At 34.4% G+C, this 20679-nt stretch overlaps 5 protein-coding genes across 5 annotated transcripts in view; 2 read left to right on the forward strand and 3 right to left on the reverse strand.

Annotated features, from left to right (window-relative positions):
- The window catches only part of LOC135127992 (ER degradation-enhancing alpha-mannosidase-like protein 3), a 52504-nt gene extending 49174 nt beyond the window's left edge, over positions 1-3330 (reverse strand). The window contains exons 1-2 of the mRNA XM_064054758.1: positions 2893-3330; positions 2695-2841 (exon numbers count right to left, since the gene is read on the reverse strand). Coding sequence (XP_063910828.1) covers positions 2695-2841; positions 2893-3011 — 266 coding nt within the window. The 5' untranslated portion in view covers positions 3012-3330. The remainder of the gene's footprint in view (positions 1-2694; positions 2842-2892) is intronic.
- A 155-nt stretch (positions 3331-3485) lies between these two features.
- Positions 3486-5126, reverse strand: LOC135127993 (protein ABHD13). Its single transcript, XM_064054759.1, has 5 exons — positions 4772-5126; positions 4433-4717; positions 4244-4384; positions 4033-4193; positions 3486-3986 (listed from the first exon to the last, which is right to left on the reverse strand). The coding sequence occupies exons 1-5, from the start codon at positions 4929-4931 to the stop codon at positions 3690-3692; spliced, it is 1044 nt and encodes a 347-aa protein (XP_063910829.1). The 5' UTR covers positions 4932-5126; the 3' UTR covers positions 3486-3689.
- Positions 5127-5366: 240 nt separating this feature from the next.
- Positions 5367-5678, forward strand: LOC135128233 (transcription initiation factor TFIID subunit 9-like). Its single transcript, XM_064055131.1, has one exon. The coding sequence runs from the start codon at positions 5367-5369 to the stop codon at positions 5676-5678; it is 312 nt and encodes a 103-aa protein (XP_063911201.1).
- Positions 5679-5773: 95 nt separating this feature from the next.
- Positions 5774-6884, forward strand: LOC135127994 (uncharacterized protein C3orf38 homolog). The gene is made up of 2 exons (XM_064054761.1): positions 5774-6058; positions 6119-6884. Exons 1-2 carry the CDS (start codon positions 5932-5934, stop codon positions 6805-6807), a joined length of 816 nt encoding a protein of 271 aa, XP_063910831.1. The 5' UTR covers positions 5774-5931; the 3' UTR covers positions 6808-6884.
- Positions 6885-13116: 6232 nt separating this feature from the next.
- LOC135127995 (dual oxidase maturation factor 1-like) lies at positions 13117-20622 on the reverse strand. The gene is made up of 5 exons (XM_064054762.1): positions 20431-20622; positions 20324-20381; positions 13592-14191; positions 13414-13533; positions 13117-13365 (listed from the first exon to the last, which is right to left on the reverse strand). The coding sequence occupies exons 1-5, from the start codon at positions 20587-20589 to the stop codon at positions 13166-13168; spliced, it is 1137 nt and encodes a 378-aa protein (XP_063910832.1). The 5' UTR covers positions 20590-20622; the 3' UTR covers positions 13117-13165.
- Between the last annotated feature and the right edge of the window lie 57 nt (positions 20623-20679).

The following is a 20679-nucleotide window of genomic DNA, read 5'->3' on the forward strand; positions in this document are numbered from 1 at the left end:
GCACACTGTTGTGATATTTCAGTGGCATAAAACAACATTTTTTCAATATGTATAAACAGAGTTGAGTAAAATACACCAATTTTGGTCCCTTGACTTTAAGTTGATATATTTAATTACATTATATTCATAACAGAGGCTAGCTGAATAACACATTTTACATAATTGAGACGAACAGTTTAAAATCCACTGAGGCTTGTTCAGTGGTAATAATGAGATTTTTCACGAAGTTTCATACCTAAAATGGCTAAAATGGCGGAACGAGAATATTAAAATTCATATTTTAACTTTAGTTAGGGCTTCCACCGTGTGGAACAATATTTTTGTCACATTGTTATGAGTTATTAAAAAAGTCTCGTGTTAGACAGAACTAGCGTTATAGAAAGACGCTACAACCATCTGAGTTATCGAAACTTGCCAAGTTTTTTTACAAATGATCGTGATTTTTTTAAGAACATCTAGAGGCCTACAAGGAATATTCATAAACTGCAAGTACATACATGAGTATGTTATTTTACAAAATTGAAATAGCATTTATTAGGCAAAATTTTGTGATGACGTTATCAAATTGCTTTTACAGTCTACAAAATACATATTCCTAAAATACTTATAAAATTTAATTAAATAAAAATCGACACAGACGACATACGGAAACAGGGGACCCATTTTTTCGTACACTAGGGGCCATCAAATGTCGAGAAAACGTGAATACCTTGACTTGAGAATCAGATATTAACATGAAAAAGTGACTTTAGATACGAGTATATGCAATAATAAACATAATATATACACATAAATGTAAACATCAACTTGTTGTTAACGTTAGTTCTTTTATCTTCATGGCTAGAATTTCATTTAAAAATTAAATGAAGAAAACCTGGTCATTAACAACACGTTTAATTGCTAATTATTGACATTTAGTTGCGACGACTGGGAAATCCGTAGTTTATTTTTATCATAAAAAAAAAATCAACATAAAAGTACACTTTTCAATGCAAATATGTAGTGCATGGTAACAGAATACACGTGGTATTTTTTTCAAGTATAGCACATGTTTTGAATCTGACTAATCCAATTATCACTTATGCTGAAAAAGAAACAGCAGACCGTAACCGATAGACATAATAGATCGGTTTTCATTAAACGGTATATCTAAGAACCATGTGTTGGGAAAATAAAACTGCAAGTTCTGATTACTGGCCTTGCCTGCGGATTCCAGTGCGATAAAAGCTGGCGTTATTTTCCAAGGAATTCAGAGACACGAATCTGTCGGTTTTTGAATTTTATGGTTAATTTAAGAGAGTTAAATATATCGACAAATTGGCATTTCACCTTGAAACGTGCACATTTGTGACGATTTGCATTTCTGGTTGCGGTTTTAAGCACAGGTTGCGGTTAGTAGTTGTAAACACTACGAATTTACTTTCTGGATAAGTCTAGACGAGTGCAGTTTTGCTGACATTTAAATATCAGAACAAACGAAAACCTCAAATACTCTATTTACCCAGTTTTACAGAGACATAATTGGCAATATAGAATTTCTAGTAACTATAAAGCACGTAATTTGTCGCGAGATTATTTTTCATTTATTTTATTGGTTTTCATTTTAACAATGGACGATTGTCATTGTGTTCCGTCGGGCGTAGTGAGTGGGTCATAAAAACTACCGATGTAATAAAATTCGAGCTCAAGTGCAAGAAATACCCTAAGCTATATTTCACTAGATATACTTTTTTTTCAATCAGTTTTTCGTTTTTCTCGTTCATTTTGGAAACGAAAAAAAAAACAAATCATCTCGCTCCTGGCATACACAAGGATGATAAACATTTTTAAAGTAGCTTACAATAAATTATTATTAAAGTTTGAATTAATGAAACGTCAATGTAACAAAATAAACGAGCTTTATACATATGTAACGTTATGGAATAGCTCCTATTTATTGTTATGCTCAGACTAATAAATTGATTTCCTCTTTTTTGTACGAACATCGAAATTACCATAACAATAAAAATAAATATCTCCATGAATTTTGTTTTATGGCATTAATTATTACCACGATTTCAATTCAGTACTGACATGATATTGATAAAAATTCATATTTTCCCCACATTAATCAATATGATTATTCTAAAAATGTATACTACAAAAAACTATTGATACTGTTATGTCCTTTTCCAGTGTATATACGTCACACGTCGTATGAAAATACAATAACACTGTTATTACTTGACCATGACCAACTTACGACAGTTACAAATAAATATTGGCATGAATTTAATTTTTAAAAGTATTCTCTTCCTCGACTTTTATACTCCTAACACATATTATTTTTTGTAAAGAAATCTATGTCTGTCAATAATTAAAAACGGGTAGGTGTTTGTTTCAATCTAGCAGTGATTTACAAGTACAAAATCATTACAATGAAAGATTCTTATGTCACATAAATATACTGATAACAAAAATTATGCAACTGCACTACCGCTTACATAACATTTTTGCCTGAATCAACAAATGAAAAAATTTTACAATTCAGCAAATGCATTATAGACAAAACTATCACTGTTGACTAAGATGCTGGAATCTATAAATGACATACTTAACCACCTGATCAAAACAATCACTGACTCATCATCCATTTAGTATTTTTTTTCTCTTGTGAATAGGTTGTAATTTGTACATCTCTGTCTCAATACTTACTTGCCTAAACAGTCGTCAATGTCGCCTCTATTTGGTGTAAGCCCCCTGTACCTGCCCTTACAACTCAGCGGCATGAGTTCATCTGCAGGGTAGGCGTTTTCCATATAAGCTCGATATGCATGATAAAACATGTCCCGCGTTTCTTCCCTAAGAATCATGTCATAAATTAGCGTTCAACAAACTTTAGCAGACTTATACCTGAGCCTGTAGCGCTCTTCCCTCGTCATCACCCTGGTTTCTTCCGGATAACATTGCGTGAAGACTAGCACAGACACACACAACCCGAAGAATTTAAACACCTCCGAAACACTCAACATTTTCAAGAATTATCAGGAATACGGCTCGACGCCTAATAACATATTGTTTCAGCGAAGAAAATTTATCTGTCAAACGGTAGCTGATAAGGATTTCTTATCAATAATAACAATTGTTTGACGCGGAAGGTCCGGTGTCGAACACTCGGCGCATTGTGGGCCTGGGAGGTCAATTTTGGAAGGGTGTAGACGACGGGTCGCACGAAAACAACGATTTTGACATGACAAATGATGAATTTCTGGATTTATGTTGAAATATGTCAAAATTGACGATTTTTGTGACAGAACTGGGATGACTGTCCGATCCCAGCTGGCTGTGAAAGGTGGGGGGCGGAGACACTGTGCTACGATACGGCACGCGATTGGTTGCGGAGATATACGTCAAAAACGTTTATATGACGGTAATTAATACTAATTTGATTTTACTACGTTTATATATTCAGCTGCATTATTGGATTGGGTAATAAATAATTCAAGTACACTTGCAAATGTTTATTGCAAAAGTAAACTGACACAGCACGCTGGTCTGATGAAGCATGAAAAATATGTACACTTTATTAAATTAGGCGATTTGTCCGTAAATTGCAAATAGAAAATATGTACATTTTTCTTTGGACGTTTATATGGACATCACGAAAACAAATAATACGAACTTACAATTTAAAAACATTAACAAATAAATCAAATATTTTGTACATCATTCCAAGTAACACTAATATCAATTTTATTGCTATAATCTTTCTTTTCTTCTGTTTGAATTCTGCAGTTCTGCAAAAACACAGCCAGCGAATGATAATATCCCTGTGCCGTCCACGTCTCGTTGTGTGTTCCATCGGGAATTTGTAGTAACTGCTTTCGCACGCTCCTGCAATTATTGTATAACTCTGACATCATACGAGGGGGCACAAGAGTGTCAGCCATTCCTGATATGAACAAAGTGGGCACTCGCAAGTGCTTAACCTTCTGATATGATACAAACTAAAACACAAGAGTTCATAAAAAACCACACACAAGTAAAAATCACCTTATTCTTGTAAAAAAATAATGGAAAATAATGGAGTAGCCTCCAGCTCAGAAGAACTTTCGCCATGTCTGGAATACTGGAAAACGTATTTTCAACAACCAAGCACCATACTTTATTTCCATACTCTTCTTTGCTTGCCAAGTCTACAGCAACAGCACCTCCTACAAAGCAACGTTACTTAAATCAGTGCTATCCTGAAATTAATTAATACCAAGAGAGCGTCCAAAAATTATAACTTCGGAATGATTGATATCACTTCTAGAAAAAATGTAATCTAGGCTTGCTTTGGCGTCAATATAGAGTCCTTCTTCAGTTGGGTTTCCTTCAGAAAGACCATAGCCCCTATATTCAACTGAAACTAAAGTATGTAGATACTTAAGTAAAAAAGTAACACATCTACCTAAAAGAATGTTGCAGTGCAGGTTGTGATAAAGGCCCCTACAATTCTGCAACCTATGACCCATATTTCCTGCATTTCCGTGAAAAAATATGATCGTGGGTGATAGTCGTTGCCGTTCTTTGGGTTGATGAATGAAGTACATGTGAATAAGAACCCCATCGCTTCCTCTTGTTTGAACACTTTCATACGGAAGACCAAAGGTTGATGGAATCGGTACATAAACTCGAGAATGACTAGGTAACTCCGGATAAAATAAAAAGTTGTCTTGGACGTGATACAATACTCCTGAAACATCTCATTGTAATAAAACACTCAATCACACTGATTTTACTTGATTACCAGTTAGAGCAAAAAATAACAATATCACTGCAAAAACGCCGCCGTATACGTAGTATAAAAGGAAACAAAAGACTAGCACTAAACCCGAATAGGCCCACACTTTTAAAATCATTTTGAAAAGGGTCCCAATGATTCGGGTCAATTGCACATAACCTCCCATGTTGTCCAAGAAAGCAATTCAAAACCGCTGTATCAGATATTACCCATACTTAAAAATTGATCTAATAACCTTGCCTATTTCAACTCGTCGTAATTCATCTTTTTACAAAGAAAAACAAGGGCTTACATTTGACTGAAATCATAATTTTGACAACTAGTTCTGCCAACATCGAAAAAAATTCTCCTAAATATCTTTAGAGTTAGGTGTCGTAAAAACTGATACTCGTTCGTTATACATCAGTATCGAATGTTCACGAGCAATTTATTCAACATATGTGAATTCTTCGCACCTTGAAGCAATTCGAATCCGGAATTGAACACGTGCACATGCCTGTTTAAAATTTTTTGGATTGGTATGCTGCATAATTTTTTGGTGGTTTGTTTAAAAATGAACTCTCCAAAAGTTTTTGAAGTTATCTCGGTTATTTTACGAGAAATGGAGATTCTTGATTATAATCCAGAAGTAGTGGTGAATTTAAGTGACTTCGTTTACAACTACGTCACTTCTGTGTTGACAGAAGCTCGAAATATTTCAGCTGACCCTGGTCATTTGACAAGACAGGATACATTGTTTGCTATTAAATACGTCAACGACAACACAGTATTTTTGGAGTTCGACGAAATCTTGAAATGTGCTAAACTAGTTAATAAGGAACCGTTGCCTGAATTTATGGGAAAAATCGGTTTGAATCTGCCCCCAGAACGTTACTGTTTGAATAAGTGTAACTATGCGTTGAGAAGATACTGAGAGAGTGTCTATAATGTAACGAACGCAAATTATTAAATTGCAATATAAAACTAAACATGTATATTTATTATTCATATTTGATAATTATTGCAGAATTGACAGATGACAGTCGAAGTGACAGTTAAAATCTAACCTAAAAACTTAAAAAGTGTAAAATAATGAAACTTTCTTGTGTGTTTTACAGGTGATTGCTTATATTATAACTATTATAATCTGCGTTGGATGTAGTTCGTGTAAACACGGCCACATAAATATGTTAAATGGGACATCAAAGGCAGGAATCACTGAAATTTTGTCGTTTTTGGACGATAACACCGTTTTATCTTTGGCCACTACTGTAACCCAAGGATTACTCAAAAACAGGCTAAATACCCGTGAAGGTAGGCTTAATTTTTTATTATGGTTAAATCTAGTACAAAACATAACCTTTATTTCTTTAGAGGCTGTCAATGCTGTTGTGAACTACTCTTCAGACGCGCTTAGTGTTTTGCGCCGGAAAATTATTACCAAGGAAATTTTGTTATCTTACCTTTATAAGAAAAACGTTAGTGTTGACTTACCGGCATCTAAAATAGATCTGGTTCAAAAGACAGCTGATTTTTGGAGTATCCAGTACACTCACGAATCTACTAATACTTATTCCAATACAGTTGATAGTGGTTCGATTAACCAACTTGCTGAACAGTTTGCGCAGTGGTTTTATACCATGTTGAACAAAAATGAATGCATGAATCATGAGCATTTTTACCCTGATGCAAAAATTCAAATTACTATGGTAAATAGTGGACAAGCTACTACTGAAGTGATTGAAGGAGATCCATTACAAATAGTTCAGCGGTTGTTGCTATTAAGGATGAATTTTAATTTAGTTTTTAACCCAAATTTATCAGCAGGGGGAGTACAGGGAAGAGTAGACCCCCATGGTTTAGTGTTGGTGTTAGTATGTGGAACCTTGCATGCACAAGGTGCATGTGTAGGGATCTTTGAACAAGTTTTTGGATTAGTAAGGGATCCACAAGTTAGTAACAATTGGAAAATTAAAATGAGTGAAATTAACTTAAAGAGTCAAACTGGGGTTACAGGGCTACCTACTTTAGAAAGTACTAACCTGTTGAGGTTGACTTCATAGTTATTAACTTTCCATATTAATGTATATAATTATGTAATTTTTAACATACAATAAATATTTATTTTTATATTTCTTAACATTGTTTTTTTTTAATGTGTTAATGAAAGTTACAGATGAAGAAAATCTGGACATATTTGTTTATAAAATGTTTAACTTAAGGTACTTTTTCCGTCAACTGACAAATACTTTTGCATTTCACATCACATGTATTTTTTTCAGTACTCAAAATTTAAAAAGTAGAAAAAAATTGAGAACTATACTGTGGTTCAGTAACGAAGCTAACTGACTGTTTGTTTTTTTTACCCACTTGTATGTGTAGATTATAAAATTTCTCAAATAAAAATTTATTTTTCAAAGATCAAGAAAGGCTATGGAAATAGAAGAAAATAGAAAATACGTGGCAACGTCGCATCAAAATTTCAAAAATTTTTTCTTAATATGCGAAGTCTTCTTTTCCCAACAAGAAACTGAAAATATGTTTAACTATCCTGTTGTTGAAAGAAAATTCTGTATATTAAAAAAAAAAACAAAGATTAAGCCCCACCCACCCGCCCGGATTTGAATTGTGATGAGTTTTTCATTCCTAATCAATCCGAAGGGCGGAGTTTAATTCTAACATCAATACCTACTATTTCTCTAAAAAATTCTATCCTTTTAAAATATACTCTATTTCATATGATAATTTCTTGTAGAGAAATGAGGATTTTGCAAACTAAATTCCGCCCTTCAGCTCACGATGAATAAAATATTCATCACAATTGAGAAGGGGCGGGTGGGCGGGGCTTCTATTTTGTCCATTTTTTCCTAATGGGCCAAGTCATCGTTTCCCAACAAGAAACTGAAAATATGTTTAACTATCCTGTTGTTGAAAGAAAACTCTGTATATTAAAAAAAAACAAATATTAAGCCCCACCCACCCGCCCGGATTTGAATTGTGATGAGTTTTTCATTCCTAATCAAACCGAAGGTCGGAGTTTAATCCTAATATTAATATTTCTCTAAAAAATTCTATCCTTTTAAAACATACTCTATTTCATATGATAATTTTTTGTATAGAAATGAGGATTTTGCAAACTAAATTCCACCCTTCAGCTCACGATGAATAAAATATTCATCACAATTGAATAGGGGCGGGTGGGCGGGGCTTCTATTTGGTCCATTTTTTCTTTATAAGCGAAGTCTTCTTTTCCCAACAAGAAACTGACAACATGTTTAACTATCCTGTTGTTGAAAGAAAAATCTGTATATTAACAAAAAAAAAAAAACAAAGATATCGTTATTATATCATACAATTGTTTTTGCGAAAATTTGAACCTTAAGCGATAAACCTGAAAGCGGATTGGTATACTACAAGTGTAGGACTTGTAGGAGTATATTTTTGTATAACATTCAACTCATTTTAAAATACGGTTCATTGGGATGACGTCATGAAATTATTGGTGGGAATGATTAGCCAAATTTTGGTTAGAATTTAACCATCTACATGATATTTCTAACATACATACAAAATTAGACAACAATCGGTCCAGCAGTTGCGGAGATTACGTGTCTAATAAAAATGGATAGACACAGACAGAAACGGGAGACTACTTTTTTCGTACCGTAGGGGTCATGAAACGCCGAGAAAATATAAAAGTAACAATTCATCCGATGAACTCGATTACTATACTTCCTTAGCTGACGCTCGGGAAGTAAAAATGAGAGAACGGGTGGTTGGGCGGGGCTAAGTTTGACTTTTTCCTACAGAGTTTTTTATAATTAAATAATAGCCCCACCCACCCACCTTCTCTTCATTTCAGTCACTACTCTTAATATTGTTCAGTTTTATCTTAGCAAGTACAAGCCCCGCCCACTCACCCTCTACTTTTTTAAAAGGTATGTCATTTGCTACAATCAGTCTTAGGTATCTTAGCGAATACTAGTTTTTGGCCTGCCAGGTTTTGAACGTTCTTTAACGCTTCCAGTTTCATTAAATTTAGATCAGAATTATTAGACGCAATTTTTTAATCAAGCAGACAAATGTTTTAATTTTGTCAGCATAGATAATTTGTCATTTTGACAGATTCACAGATCATTGCGACATTATTTAAAACGAAAATGCCTAAAATAGTTTTACTGCAACAAAAAATTGCAATAAAAAGGACCGATCTTTCTTTCGAAGAAGTAACTATGAGGGTCTCGAACATATTTTCTGTAATGTAAAAATACGCTGGAAAATATTCTTTAATTTTTTTCTCATAGGTGGGAACATCAACTGTGGCGAAAATTTTATCAACAGGGGACCAAAATTTAAAAACATCACTATCTTACAAGCGAAAACCAACGGATTTATTTACAAATTATATGTTTCGGAAAGACCTGCAACGACAAATTTGGCAACTCAATGAAAAAAAACAATATTTCACTGTATATACTCTTTTGGCAAATTGTAGGGAACACTTGGAATTTAAAGGGGGGCGAACCACATTATACAAAATTCTTAAGTCAATGGGTTATAAACACAGAGAAGTAAATGGTCGCAAAAATTCTATGTGAACAAAACCGTCGTCGCAGCCAAAATTAGTTTTTTGAGAACATATTTACAGTTTCTAAATTTTTGTGAAAATTTGACTTTCGTGTATTTGGATGAAACATGGATCTATCAATGGTTCGTCCTTTCGTCGCTGGTGCACGATACTGATCTAAAAAGCAATCCCACCAAAATTAAAAGTGAAGGATCAAGGTTTACTATTCTCCACGCGGATTGTTCAACGGGGTTCTTGGATGGTTGTAACAATTTTTTAAATTCAAAAAATAACGATAGAGGCTATCATAAAACGAGGGACGGGATAATTTTTCAAAATTGGGTGGTTAATCAGCTCATTCTTGCTTTGGCAAAGTTGGACCAAAAATGTGTGGTGGTTTTAGACAATGCACCGTATCATTCGGTTCAGTTGGATCACGGCCAACTGTATTAATACATATGGCCATCCCAATTCGTATAAAAAGTTGATTCTTTGACGTTTCCAAAATCGTTAATCAGGCAACGACATCTACTGAGTACAGTTATGAACTTGGTTGGCAAATAATTGTCAAAATGACGTTTTAAAATATCACGTTTTTCTGAAAGTGTAGATAATGGCACAAGAACATTAATGATATTACTCCTACTATTTAGTGTTAAATTAAGATAGATATATTTTTACAAAACGAAAATTATTTAACAAAAAGGAAGGTACATATTCATAATTTTAAAACTTTTCTGCTGGTAGGTTTGTTACAGATCGTTATGCTCTTCAACCAGTCTGTTTGTTCCAAACAAATATTATCAATAACTGGTTTTACTGTTGCTCGAATAATTATATCACTATCACAAACTCTTGATTTATGTTCTAAGCAACAAAATTTTCTTTGTCTTGTTTTATATCATGATCCAAAACCGAGAATTTTGCAGTACTGACAAAGTCTATATTGGAAACATTAGATGATTTGGAACATTTAACAATTCCGCAGCAAAGGATCTGACGCATTGCATATTCTGCAGCTCTGGCATCCGTTGCATCATTGGAGACTCCTTTTGATCTGCAATTCATATATTTTTTTCAAAAATTTAGATGTAATAGTACCTTGTAGTGACAGCATATCATGATTCCAGAACTGGTTTCGTACATTTTTTACAACATGGCAGAAATCAAAACTTAGGAAAAAAGACAAATATTTCAAGATAGGGTGGCCGATACAATTTTTTGGAGGCCCGGTGGTATTAGAAAGTTTTTTAAAAAGCACAACATTTAGATTCAAGTTATCTGTAACGAGTCGCAAAACTATGAATTGCAGAAAGGGCTACCTGTAAAACCATCAGTTCTGCTAGCACCGGTTTTCGTGGTTTCACTCAAGAGACTGCACATGCTTTAAAATTTATTGCCAGAAGTACATATTTGTGTGTTAAGTTTTTGTTAGAACAAGCAGGCTTTTACTATGTTCTTACGCGTTCCTTTAGCTTCGATGCGGTGGAAGCAACGTTCTCACACGTGAGATTAAAAGGAGGCTCCAATGATGCAACGGATGCCAGAGCTGCAGAATATGCAATGCGTCAGATCCTCCGCTGCGGAATTGTTAAATGTTCCAAATCATCTAATGTTTCCAATATAGACTTTGTCAGTACCTACTGCAAAATTCTCGGTTTTGGACCATGATACAAAACAAGACAAAGAAAATTTTGATGTACCTTTGGAATTAAGAACAAAGATTCAAAACCTTAGTAAATTAATTGAACCCTGTGCAAACATTTCATCGGCATCTGTGGCCTTTTTGCCTGGCTTCACTTTAAAGAAATTAGACCACAAATTTCATTGCGATCGCTGCCTTGCACCGCTGTTGTTCAAAGAGGTTCCTGGTCCGCTATTAAGACTCATCCTGTTACAGGATCGAGGTGGATTAACCTATCCCAATGCATATTCCGTAGGCATTGTGCAGGAAGTGGCTGACGTAACTCAAAAAAATGTTGCCCTTTTTAAACTCTAAAAAGACATGTCAACAAATATGTAATCTGCTCCATCCTTCTTTGGACCAAAATCCATTATTTTGTTGCTTGGAACATGAATCCAGAGTATATGATATAATTATTCGAGCAACAGTGAAACCAGTTATTGATAATATTTGTTTGGAACCAAAAGACTGGTCGAAGAAAATAACGATCTGTAACAAACCTACCAGCAGAAAAGTTTTAAGATTATGAATATCTACCTTCCTTTTTGTTAAATAATTTTCATTTTGTAAAAATATATCCATCTTATTTCAAAACTAAATAGTAGGAGTAATATCATTAATGTTCTTGTGCCATTATCTACACTTTCAAAAAAACGTAATATTTTAAAACGTCATTTTGACAATTATTTGCCAACCAAGTTCATAACTGTACTCAACAGATGTAGTTGCCTGATTAACGATTTTGGAAACGTCAAAAAATCAACTTTTTATACAAATTGGGATGGCCATATATATTAATACAGTTGGCCGTGGTTGGATAAACCACCCACTTTTTCTAGTAAAAAATGTGAAAGGTAGGAATGGCTCTTTAAACATAGTGTTGAATTTGACAAAAAATTTTCGAAGAAACAGTTGTGGGATTTAATTAAACCCTTCAGAAACAATAGAAAAAAAATATTTGGTAGACGAGACATTAAGAGAAAGTGGCCATGAAGTTCTTAGATTACCTCCGTACCACTGTCAAGATCCAATTGAAATGGCGTGGGGATTTTGTAAGAACTATTACAACAATCAGATAAATTCTCAACCTTCATTAAAAATAGGGTGGAGAATTTATGGCTTGAGGCGCTTTCTAAATGTACTCCAAGCATGTGGCAAAATTTTTGTAAACATTGTGAAAAACTTATTTTGGCAGATCGGGAAAAAAATGTGGGAAATATTTCGTACGAATCTATACCTCCTTTCATTATTTCGCTAGGTGAATCTGATTCAGAATCTGAATTTGAAAATGACGGTGATGATACAGATTTTCATAGCGAAAGAATGGAAATGGAGTGAATTGTAGCTTGTCGGGGGTGATATTTTTACGCATCTTTCGTTCTAAATTTACCAAGGTAGTGTGTGAAAAACTACCTGACGTACAACAAAAATAAGTATAATTTTAGTTAGATCATCCACGGTGTTACTTTGCACCAAATTTTAAGCATTTTCATTTTTTTTTTGGAACTCTTCATGGTCCCATCAAAGCACTAGAGCAAGATTGTTGTCTTTTACCAACCTTTTTAGTAATCTTAGAAAAGTGAAAAAAGAATTTGGAAGATATGAAAATAGACTGTTCACAAAGGTCGAAATTTCCATTTCTAAGAAGAGTGGGCGAACAAAACGAACTGATGATTGAGAATTAAAGATGAGATGCTAAATGTGGCATGCGACAATAGTCGTCTGTAGAACCCCCATTCATATAAAAACAATGTTTAAGTGAAATTTTAGTGTTTGTTCCTTGCATATGAAATAAACACTTACAAAAAGCCGAATAACTGTTTTAAATAGCGTAAAGTTTTATGCTTTCTAAGAAATGGATACCGTTAACTTGGTCATTGCTACTGAAGATTGAAAGTATGGGCAACAATGTTTATATTTCTGGCATATTTTTTAACCTTTATTTAATAAAACATAACCTAACGAAAAAAGTTCAGGGAATTTTTATTCTTCTGCATCGAATACCAACAAACTCACTTGATTTTCATGGCCAACCCTACTATACAAAGATCGTGAACGGATAATAGGTAGAACCTCTCTTTCCAAAAACTTTTAAATTCCTGTGTAGAAAAATGTTAAATATTTCTAAAAAAAATTCGAGTTTTTATTAATCTTTAGATAAAACAGAATTTTAATGCATATTCATCAGATGTTTGGGCTTGTTGCTTCTAATGACCGGAGGTGCAAAAGCTGTTGTCTTCCGTTTAACATAATATGGAACATACTCGGCATCTTCTTCTTCCTGCATTTGCGTTGACGACGGTGTCATTTCCACTAGAGGCATATCATTGGTACTTTTCTTCTGTCGCAGCTGCAGTTCTTCATTTTTGGCTACAAAATCACCGATTAGACAAAAAAATTTTACAATTTTGACCATACTTAAGTAGACTACTTCATCATAGCTGTTCAGTGGATCAACACCAAAGAAGGTATAAAGGTACGTATTAAACTTCGAGTCGATTAATATAACTGCAGTGGCTACAACGAGGCATATAATTCCTACAATAGAGACAAATACAGCAAACTTTAATTCAACTCCTCCAAAAAACCTCCACACCTGATGAAAACGTCAACCAATAACTAGCCCCAAACGTAGTTTTAATTGTCGCATCTTCGAACGGAATTAGCAGCGGATTTGGATTTCGGATGACCAACCACAATAAATTTGCCAACAACTGCAAGAGCCCGCAGATTCCTATGCAGTAAGCTCCATATAAAATAACGGATCTGAAGAGGATCAAAGACAACAACCAGCAGGCGAAGGCACACCACAAAGCCACATGGCAGTACCACCCAGCAGTTCTGTAGAACCTTCCAAACCTAAAACCTTCCCCATCTATGACGAAATAATCTACGACCCACAAAATAGGTGTCGGGAGTCCCCGGTATTGAGCGGCGCGAAATTCCTGTTGAAGGTGGCCAGCAAATGGACCAAAACCGAAGCGACCCTGGTCCCACGTCCACTCGAATCTTTCGTTGTAGTCGATTTTTTCGTGTTGGAGGATGGCAGGGATTTCTGTCGCCTTGAGGGTGACGTTCACGCTTCGGAGGCCGATTTTTACTCCTATGGACGCGTTGATTTCGGCGCCTGAGCCGGCTTTATACGGAGTGCGAGAGCGGATGTGGCCGACTTCCCATTCTTGGCCGAAATTCCCCACTGGATAAAGCTCGTATTATTAGCACGAAATTGTTATAATTACTCGTTTTTTTATCCATCTGGTACATACATAATTTCCATAACCACTATGGAACTAATTGCTTTGAAATTTTGGGAGTAGTTTAAAATTTGTCTCTTCATCCTTTTTACTAGATGTAACGGTTAAGATAAATTGTACAATTTATGATTCAAAGTTAATTTGTTTCGGGAATTCTTATCCACAAACTTTAAAAGTAGAGATGGAAATAAACGACTGAAATTCGGAAGAACGTTACATTATTCAATGATATCATTCTGGACAGTACTTAAATTTTTTGTAACATTATAAAATGAATAGAACTATGGATAGAGCAAAATTATTTTGAGTAACGGAAGTTCGATCGATTTCATACATGTACCCAACACTAAGTAGTGAATTAAAATGTGGTCAAACATTTAAGAGAAAAAATAAACTTTGACTTTGTCAACTACATTTAGGTGCAGGGATTTTTAAAATTATCTTTTCTTTGCTCAATAAACAGTTCTTAAGAACGTGTCATCGAGTTAGTACGCCTTTTATCAATCACTTTGTATAACTTAAAAAAATAGAGATAATACGTACCAGGCACAATGTAAGAAAAAAAAGCCGCATTATCGAACCCACAACCTCCGCGTTGCTAACAGGACACGCTAACCGATGTCACCGGAATTGTAAGCGTTCCGCTTATACATACATATTATTGATATTCAATTTGGACTTTTTTTTTGTGAAAATCTGGATGCCTAGGAAAAAACTCAAGGCGGATTCATAAACCAGTAATACAGGGGTATATTATTTTATAAAATTGAAATGGTAGATACATATTTATCACGAAAAATTTGATGTGACGTCACCACAATGTTGGTAGGTATGACTATTTAAATTTTGGTTATCGTTTTATCACCTACACGATATTCCTATCAATTACTTTAAATATTGTCTTGTTTTTTGGTGTTGAAAATTATTCATTGACAATAATTGGTTCAGTAATTTCGGAGATTATCTGCCTAATAAAAATCGACAGAGACAGACGGAAACGGAAGAGCTATTTTTTCGTAACTTGGGGTGATGGAAAAAACATGAAAAAAAAGGTCGAAGGTTATTTAGATAGATTTCCCTCGCCCTTAAAATCCAGCTCCTCTGAAAACATTTGATTTTTTTTATGTTTATACTTAGAAATAATTCGACTATGAGCACATTCGGATAACAAGCATCTGCGCTAAAGGAAAATGCCATTTAGTTAATTTTGTCTCCTAAAAACAGACAAGACAGTTAATTCAATTAATTAAGTTACAATGTAACAAAATGAGCCGAATATAATTTTGAGCGAGCTGTTATTATGATAATTATTATTTTATTATTATTAAATATAGGTAGGTGCGACATTACTGTATTCTTACAGTTTCGAGGCAATGGAGTGAACCGTTCTTGATTTTAGCAAAAAAAGATTGAATTCGCGGACTTTGGATCTGCGAGGCGAGTGAGCTACCAATGAGCTACATTGGCTTTTATATTGTTTCCTGGTATGTGTCCAAAGAACAAGATGGATGAAATAATATTAATAAACAAAATCAAGGTAGTGTGTCGTGACCAGATTTGAAAAAATGGGGACGCCTTTGTTTAACGAAAATTAATCGTAGCGATGACGACGCCACAGTTTCCCCAACACGCAGTGTAAATTTGTTTCATTGTTTGTAAATTCACAGTTCATGTTAGGATTTTCATCGTTAACAAGTTCTAACACAATTTAACAGTTAGGAGATTATTTAGATAAAACACTTGCTAAGAGATTTCACGAAATTCACTTAGTTAGGACTCTTCCTTTGTGTATCAAGTTATAGATAAGGTTTCTGGATGCTTATACTTAAGTGTTACATTATAACACTTCTTAATTCCTCACACAAGATTGCTAATAGTTCATTTACGGCAGTTAACTTAACCTAACGTTGTCCCACTCGGGGAAAAAGACCGTGAAAGTACGATAGAAATCATAATATTGTGGACTGAGGTACGGGGGGATTAAAATGTTTCCCTTTAGAGACATTTTTTTACGTAACCAGTCACTTGGATCATGGCATAATTTCACATCATGTAAATTATTTGTTTGAATCTTTGATAAAGTGTGGCATAATTTAACATCAGGTAAATTCTTTGTTCTGGCAGCGGTATTTTCACGCCGAGCACATGTTTGAACTGTAAAATCTCGTTGAACAAATAATGAACATTGTGGGTCATGTGGAACATGCATTTTATTACTTTGATTTAGACCATTATTTGCACAACACCACAGGATGAATCGCATTTCTGGATCGCATATTTTTGACGCCTATTTTTGGGAACGAGGCGTTTGTCCGACGCCATTTTTGACCTACAGATTGTCTGCTATGGTTTTTTATGTAGTTGCTTGGGGGAATGTAAAACAACGACCCTCAATGCAGATGAATAACTTCACTTTTAAACATGAACCAATAACTTGAATGGACATAAAATATTAATCTTGCGTAATTTTGTTAGCTGCTTTGCAATTTTTCACCTCATGCAATTTTTGTCTATTTCACAATTTTAACTTCAGTAATTTTCTTTGTTGTATGTATAATTTAAATTCAACGTAAATTTTCATGCTTTGCGGTTCCTAACCTCACGTAATGTTTTTGTCTGCACAAGTGTTACTTCACCCCAGATCATTCTTTGTTTTATAAATCTTTGCTAGTTTTTTTCACGTAAATATTTTCCATATAAATTGTCTGATGTCCAATCTCAATCTCAGATAAGAATTCTTTGTTGTTTAAAATTTCACGAGCGTATATGGCGAAATTTGATGATGTTTATTGCTTTTTTGTGGAAGTTTAACACTTGTCCGGTTGTAATTTAATATCAGAGTTGTAGAAATTGAACATTTAAATGGAATTGAGGTAAATAACACAGAAACACGTAGCAGAAGCGGAGGGCGCGGTTCCTAGTCGAGCTGGCGCCATCTGCACAAAAGACGCAGACTTAGAATAGCAGTCAGGGGAGCGGTCTGGATTACGTGATGCTCGCAGCTTGTTCCAATAGCCGGGATTTCCAACCACGAGTTTGCGACCGTAACGGCCTGCAAGCGCGGCACGTTTCTTCGTGCTGGGCGGCATGCTTGCTATAGAGTAGAATCACCGCTGTGGCGGGAGAACAGCCACAACCAGGAGCCCCAAACTCCAATTTTGTTCTCTTGTTGATTGCCATAATTTTAAATTTGCCGCCACACGTTCGTTATAACATGTGTATTTACATCCAGTTACTTTAATTCAAATTTTTCTTTGTTTGTATTAAATTTGTGATGTTCAAATATTTGCATTGATTCAGAACGTTTAATTTGATTTGATTCCAAGTTAGGCAAGTTTTTTTTTGTAGCTGAGCATTAACTTAGTCGCACGCTTTTTTTTTTCTTTTTTTTTGTCAGTGGAGGAATACATGATTTTGTGTCCTCCATAAATTTTGTGTTTTATTCAGCGTACTTTTCCAATCTTGGAGTCCACCATTTGCATCTGAACGCATCCTGCCATTTTTCAAAAACACAACGTAGGGTTCCATTTTGTTAGACGATCACAGCCAAGGCCAAATTTTGAATTTTTTGCGGGCTTTCAATTTTTTTTTTCAATTTGTCAATTTAAAGCGGGATGTTTGAGTTATCACAATTTGAAATATATTTTAAACAAATAACCAACGGAAATACATATTTTCTCAATGTCTTAGTCCAAGTGTAATTTCAACTCTTTATGTTTATACTTCGAAATAATTCGATTATTAGCATGTTCCGATAACAAGCATCTGCGCTAAAAGAAAATACCATTTAAAATAGTTAATTTTGTCTCCTAAAAATAGAGGAGTCGGCTAATTTCATTAATTAAGTTACAATGGAACAAAACGGGCCGAATATAACTTTGGGCAAGCTGTTATTATAATTATTATTTTATTATTATTAAATATAGGTAGGCGCGACATTACTGCCGTTCTTGATTTTAATGAAAAAGGGCTGTCGCCCACTAGCTTCCATCCCCGGATTTTATATTAGCTGTTATACTGCTTCGTAGTATGTGTCTAAAGAACAAGGCGGATTAAACAATAACCAAATATAATAATCATAATTTTAAACAAAATCAAGGTAGATTCGTAAACCACTAGCACAGGAGTATATTATTTAATAAAATTCGGACAATGTTAATTACGCAATATACGGAGCGGATGTCATCAAATTGTTGGTAGGGATTATCAGCTAAATTTTGGTTAGGGTTGTACTATCTATTCCTACTATACATACAAAATTTGACGCCAATGGGTCCAGTAGTTTCGGAGATTATCTGTAGAATAAAAATTGACGCAATCCCACTTTTTTCGTATTCTAGGGGTCTCGAAACGTAGAGAAAACACGGATGTACCAAATCACCCAATGAACGCGATTAAAATACCTTAGCTTATGCTCATACTGTGAATTTTAGGAAAATTAGATAAACCACGTTTTATTTAATCAATTAAATTAACTAATTCATTAATTTTTTATTCTATATAACGAATTAAAAAAGTACTAAAGCGCAACAATGAAACAAATTTAATTTATATCTACTTGATTATCAATTGACTCATTTTAAAGTGAAATAAGTCGCAACAAAATAGGCGCATTGGAAAATGAGCTTGGAGAATAAGTTAATCACGCACTTAATAAAGCACTTAGCAACATCTCCTTGACAGGGCATGGGTCAGTTACGCGCCATGGTTAAAAAAATCGGCAGGTGATCCTAATCCCAGCGGACAGTTGCGCTTAAACTACCTAAGAGGTAAGGGACAGTTGCGCACAGTAGTCAGCAAGCCTTGCATATAATTTTAAGGGTTAATACTATAATGAGTTGTTGTTTGTCGTGTCCTTTACATAGATATTATTCACTTCAAAATAAATAAGTACTCGGATTAATTTTCTAAAAAAAAAAATAAAATAATAATAACATAGTTTGTTGAGAAATTACTTTTTGAAACGCATGTGAAAATTTTAATTTTTTTTTCAAAAACCTACTTGCATAAAGTTAAAAATCGCGTATCATTTTGTACATTTTATACAGGATCAACTGCAAAATCTTGACATGACGCCATCAAATTTTCGGGTCGGATGACTAGATAAATTTGGGTTAGCATTTGACAGTTTGTAGAATATTTATAAAATTTTACAACATTCGGCCAAACAATTTCCGAGTTTATCTGTTTAATAAAACTGCCAACAGACGTGCAACAGACGATAGACAGATGGAAACGGGACCTACTTTTTCATATTCTAGTAGCTGTGAAAGGTTAAGTAAACATGAAATTGGCCCTTTACCAATCGGATATATTACAACAGTTTTCTAGAATGCGCGAAGTAAAAATTATTCATTTCGTGGGCCCTTTACATAAGTAATGAAACTGAGACGACTTTGAAAAAACTAACTGGTAGCAGATGCAGAAATTTTATTACCTACTCAAGAAAATTAACAATTAAGAATTAAAAAATAAATTTCATTAGAATGGCTATTTTTCAAGTCATTTAAGAAAGTCTCAAAAACTGTTAAAATTAAGGTTTTAAGTCATGTTAAACGGGGATACGATTTTTAAACGTTAACTATTGCTATGATATATTTCAAACAGCCTTGGACCGGACTTTCCATGAAACTATAAGAAACTTTTGTAGTAACGTCTCAACTCAAAATTGTTTCTAAATTGCGTATAACTTATTGACAACAGAATTTCAAAGGTCTTTTATCTGTTTTTTTGCAATTTTTTGCTACAACACTTTTAGAACCTACGAATTCAATTTTTTTGGTGAAAAAAAAAAACATTAAAGGCAGTTTCTTGAGTAATGTACGGTTAACAGTACAGAAATAATGTTTATTAAACAATATACAAACGTTCCGAAAATCAGCAGTTTATCTTCATACATGTAAAGGTCAGGAGTGGGTTAGTTTGAGATAACACGCCCATGTACTAGTAAACCCGATCTATGCTTGCGAACTTGTCAAATATATTTTCAATACTCGAGACACAATGTAACGATTTTCTGAACACTTTATACATTGTAGTCTTTTTAGAGGTGTGCATTTTTAAACCATACTTACGCAAAAGAAATAGACCAATTAGCATCATAAGAGTTATCCTTACATATCGGGCCGTCGTCTGCAATAATTTAGGCTTCATTTGCCGACCTAGTTTTCGTTAAACTTACCTGTTTTATGAGCGACGTCGGTATCGAAATGAAGAACGCAATCACAAGGATAATAAAAGCTGCAATGAATCCCGCTTCCAAAACGTCGACCGTAACGGCCGTTTCATTAGGGGGATATTGCGTTGGAAAACGCTCTTGTCTTGCAAAGTCGAACCACATTTTAGTGAAGTGTGTTAAATACTGGTGTGTCAACAAAGACACTCCCTGCAAATCATCAGGAAAACCCAACTTCCTTTCGGGTAGATAAGA

This window comes from Zophobas morio, unplaced genomic scaffold (assembly GCF_036711695.1).
Source record: "Zophobas morio isolate AGI-343-1 ecotype UQ-CSIRO unplaced genomic scaffold, CSIRO_AGI_Zmor_V1 ptg000012l, whole genome shotgun sequence".
NCBI classification, from domain to species: domain Eukaryota; kingdom Metazoa; phylum Arthropoda; class Insecta; order Coleoptera; family Tenebrionidae; genus Zophobas; species Zophobas morio.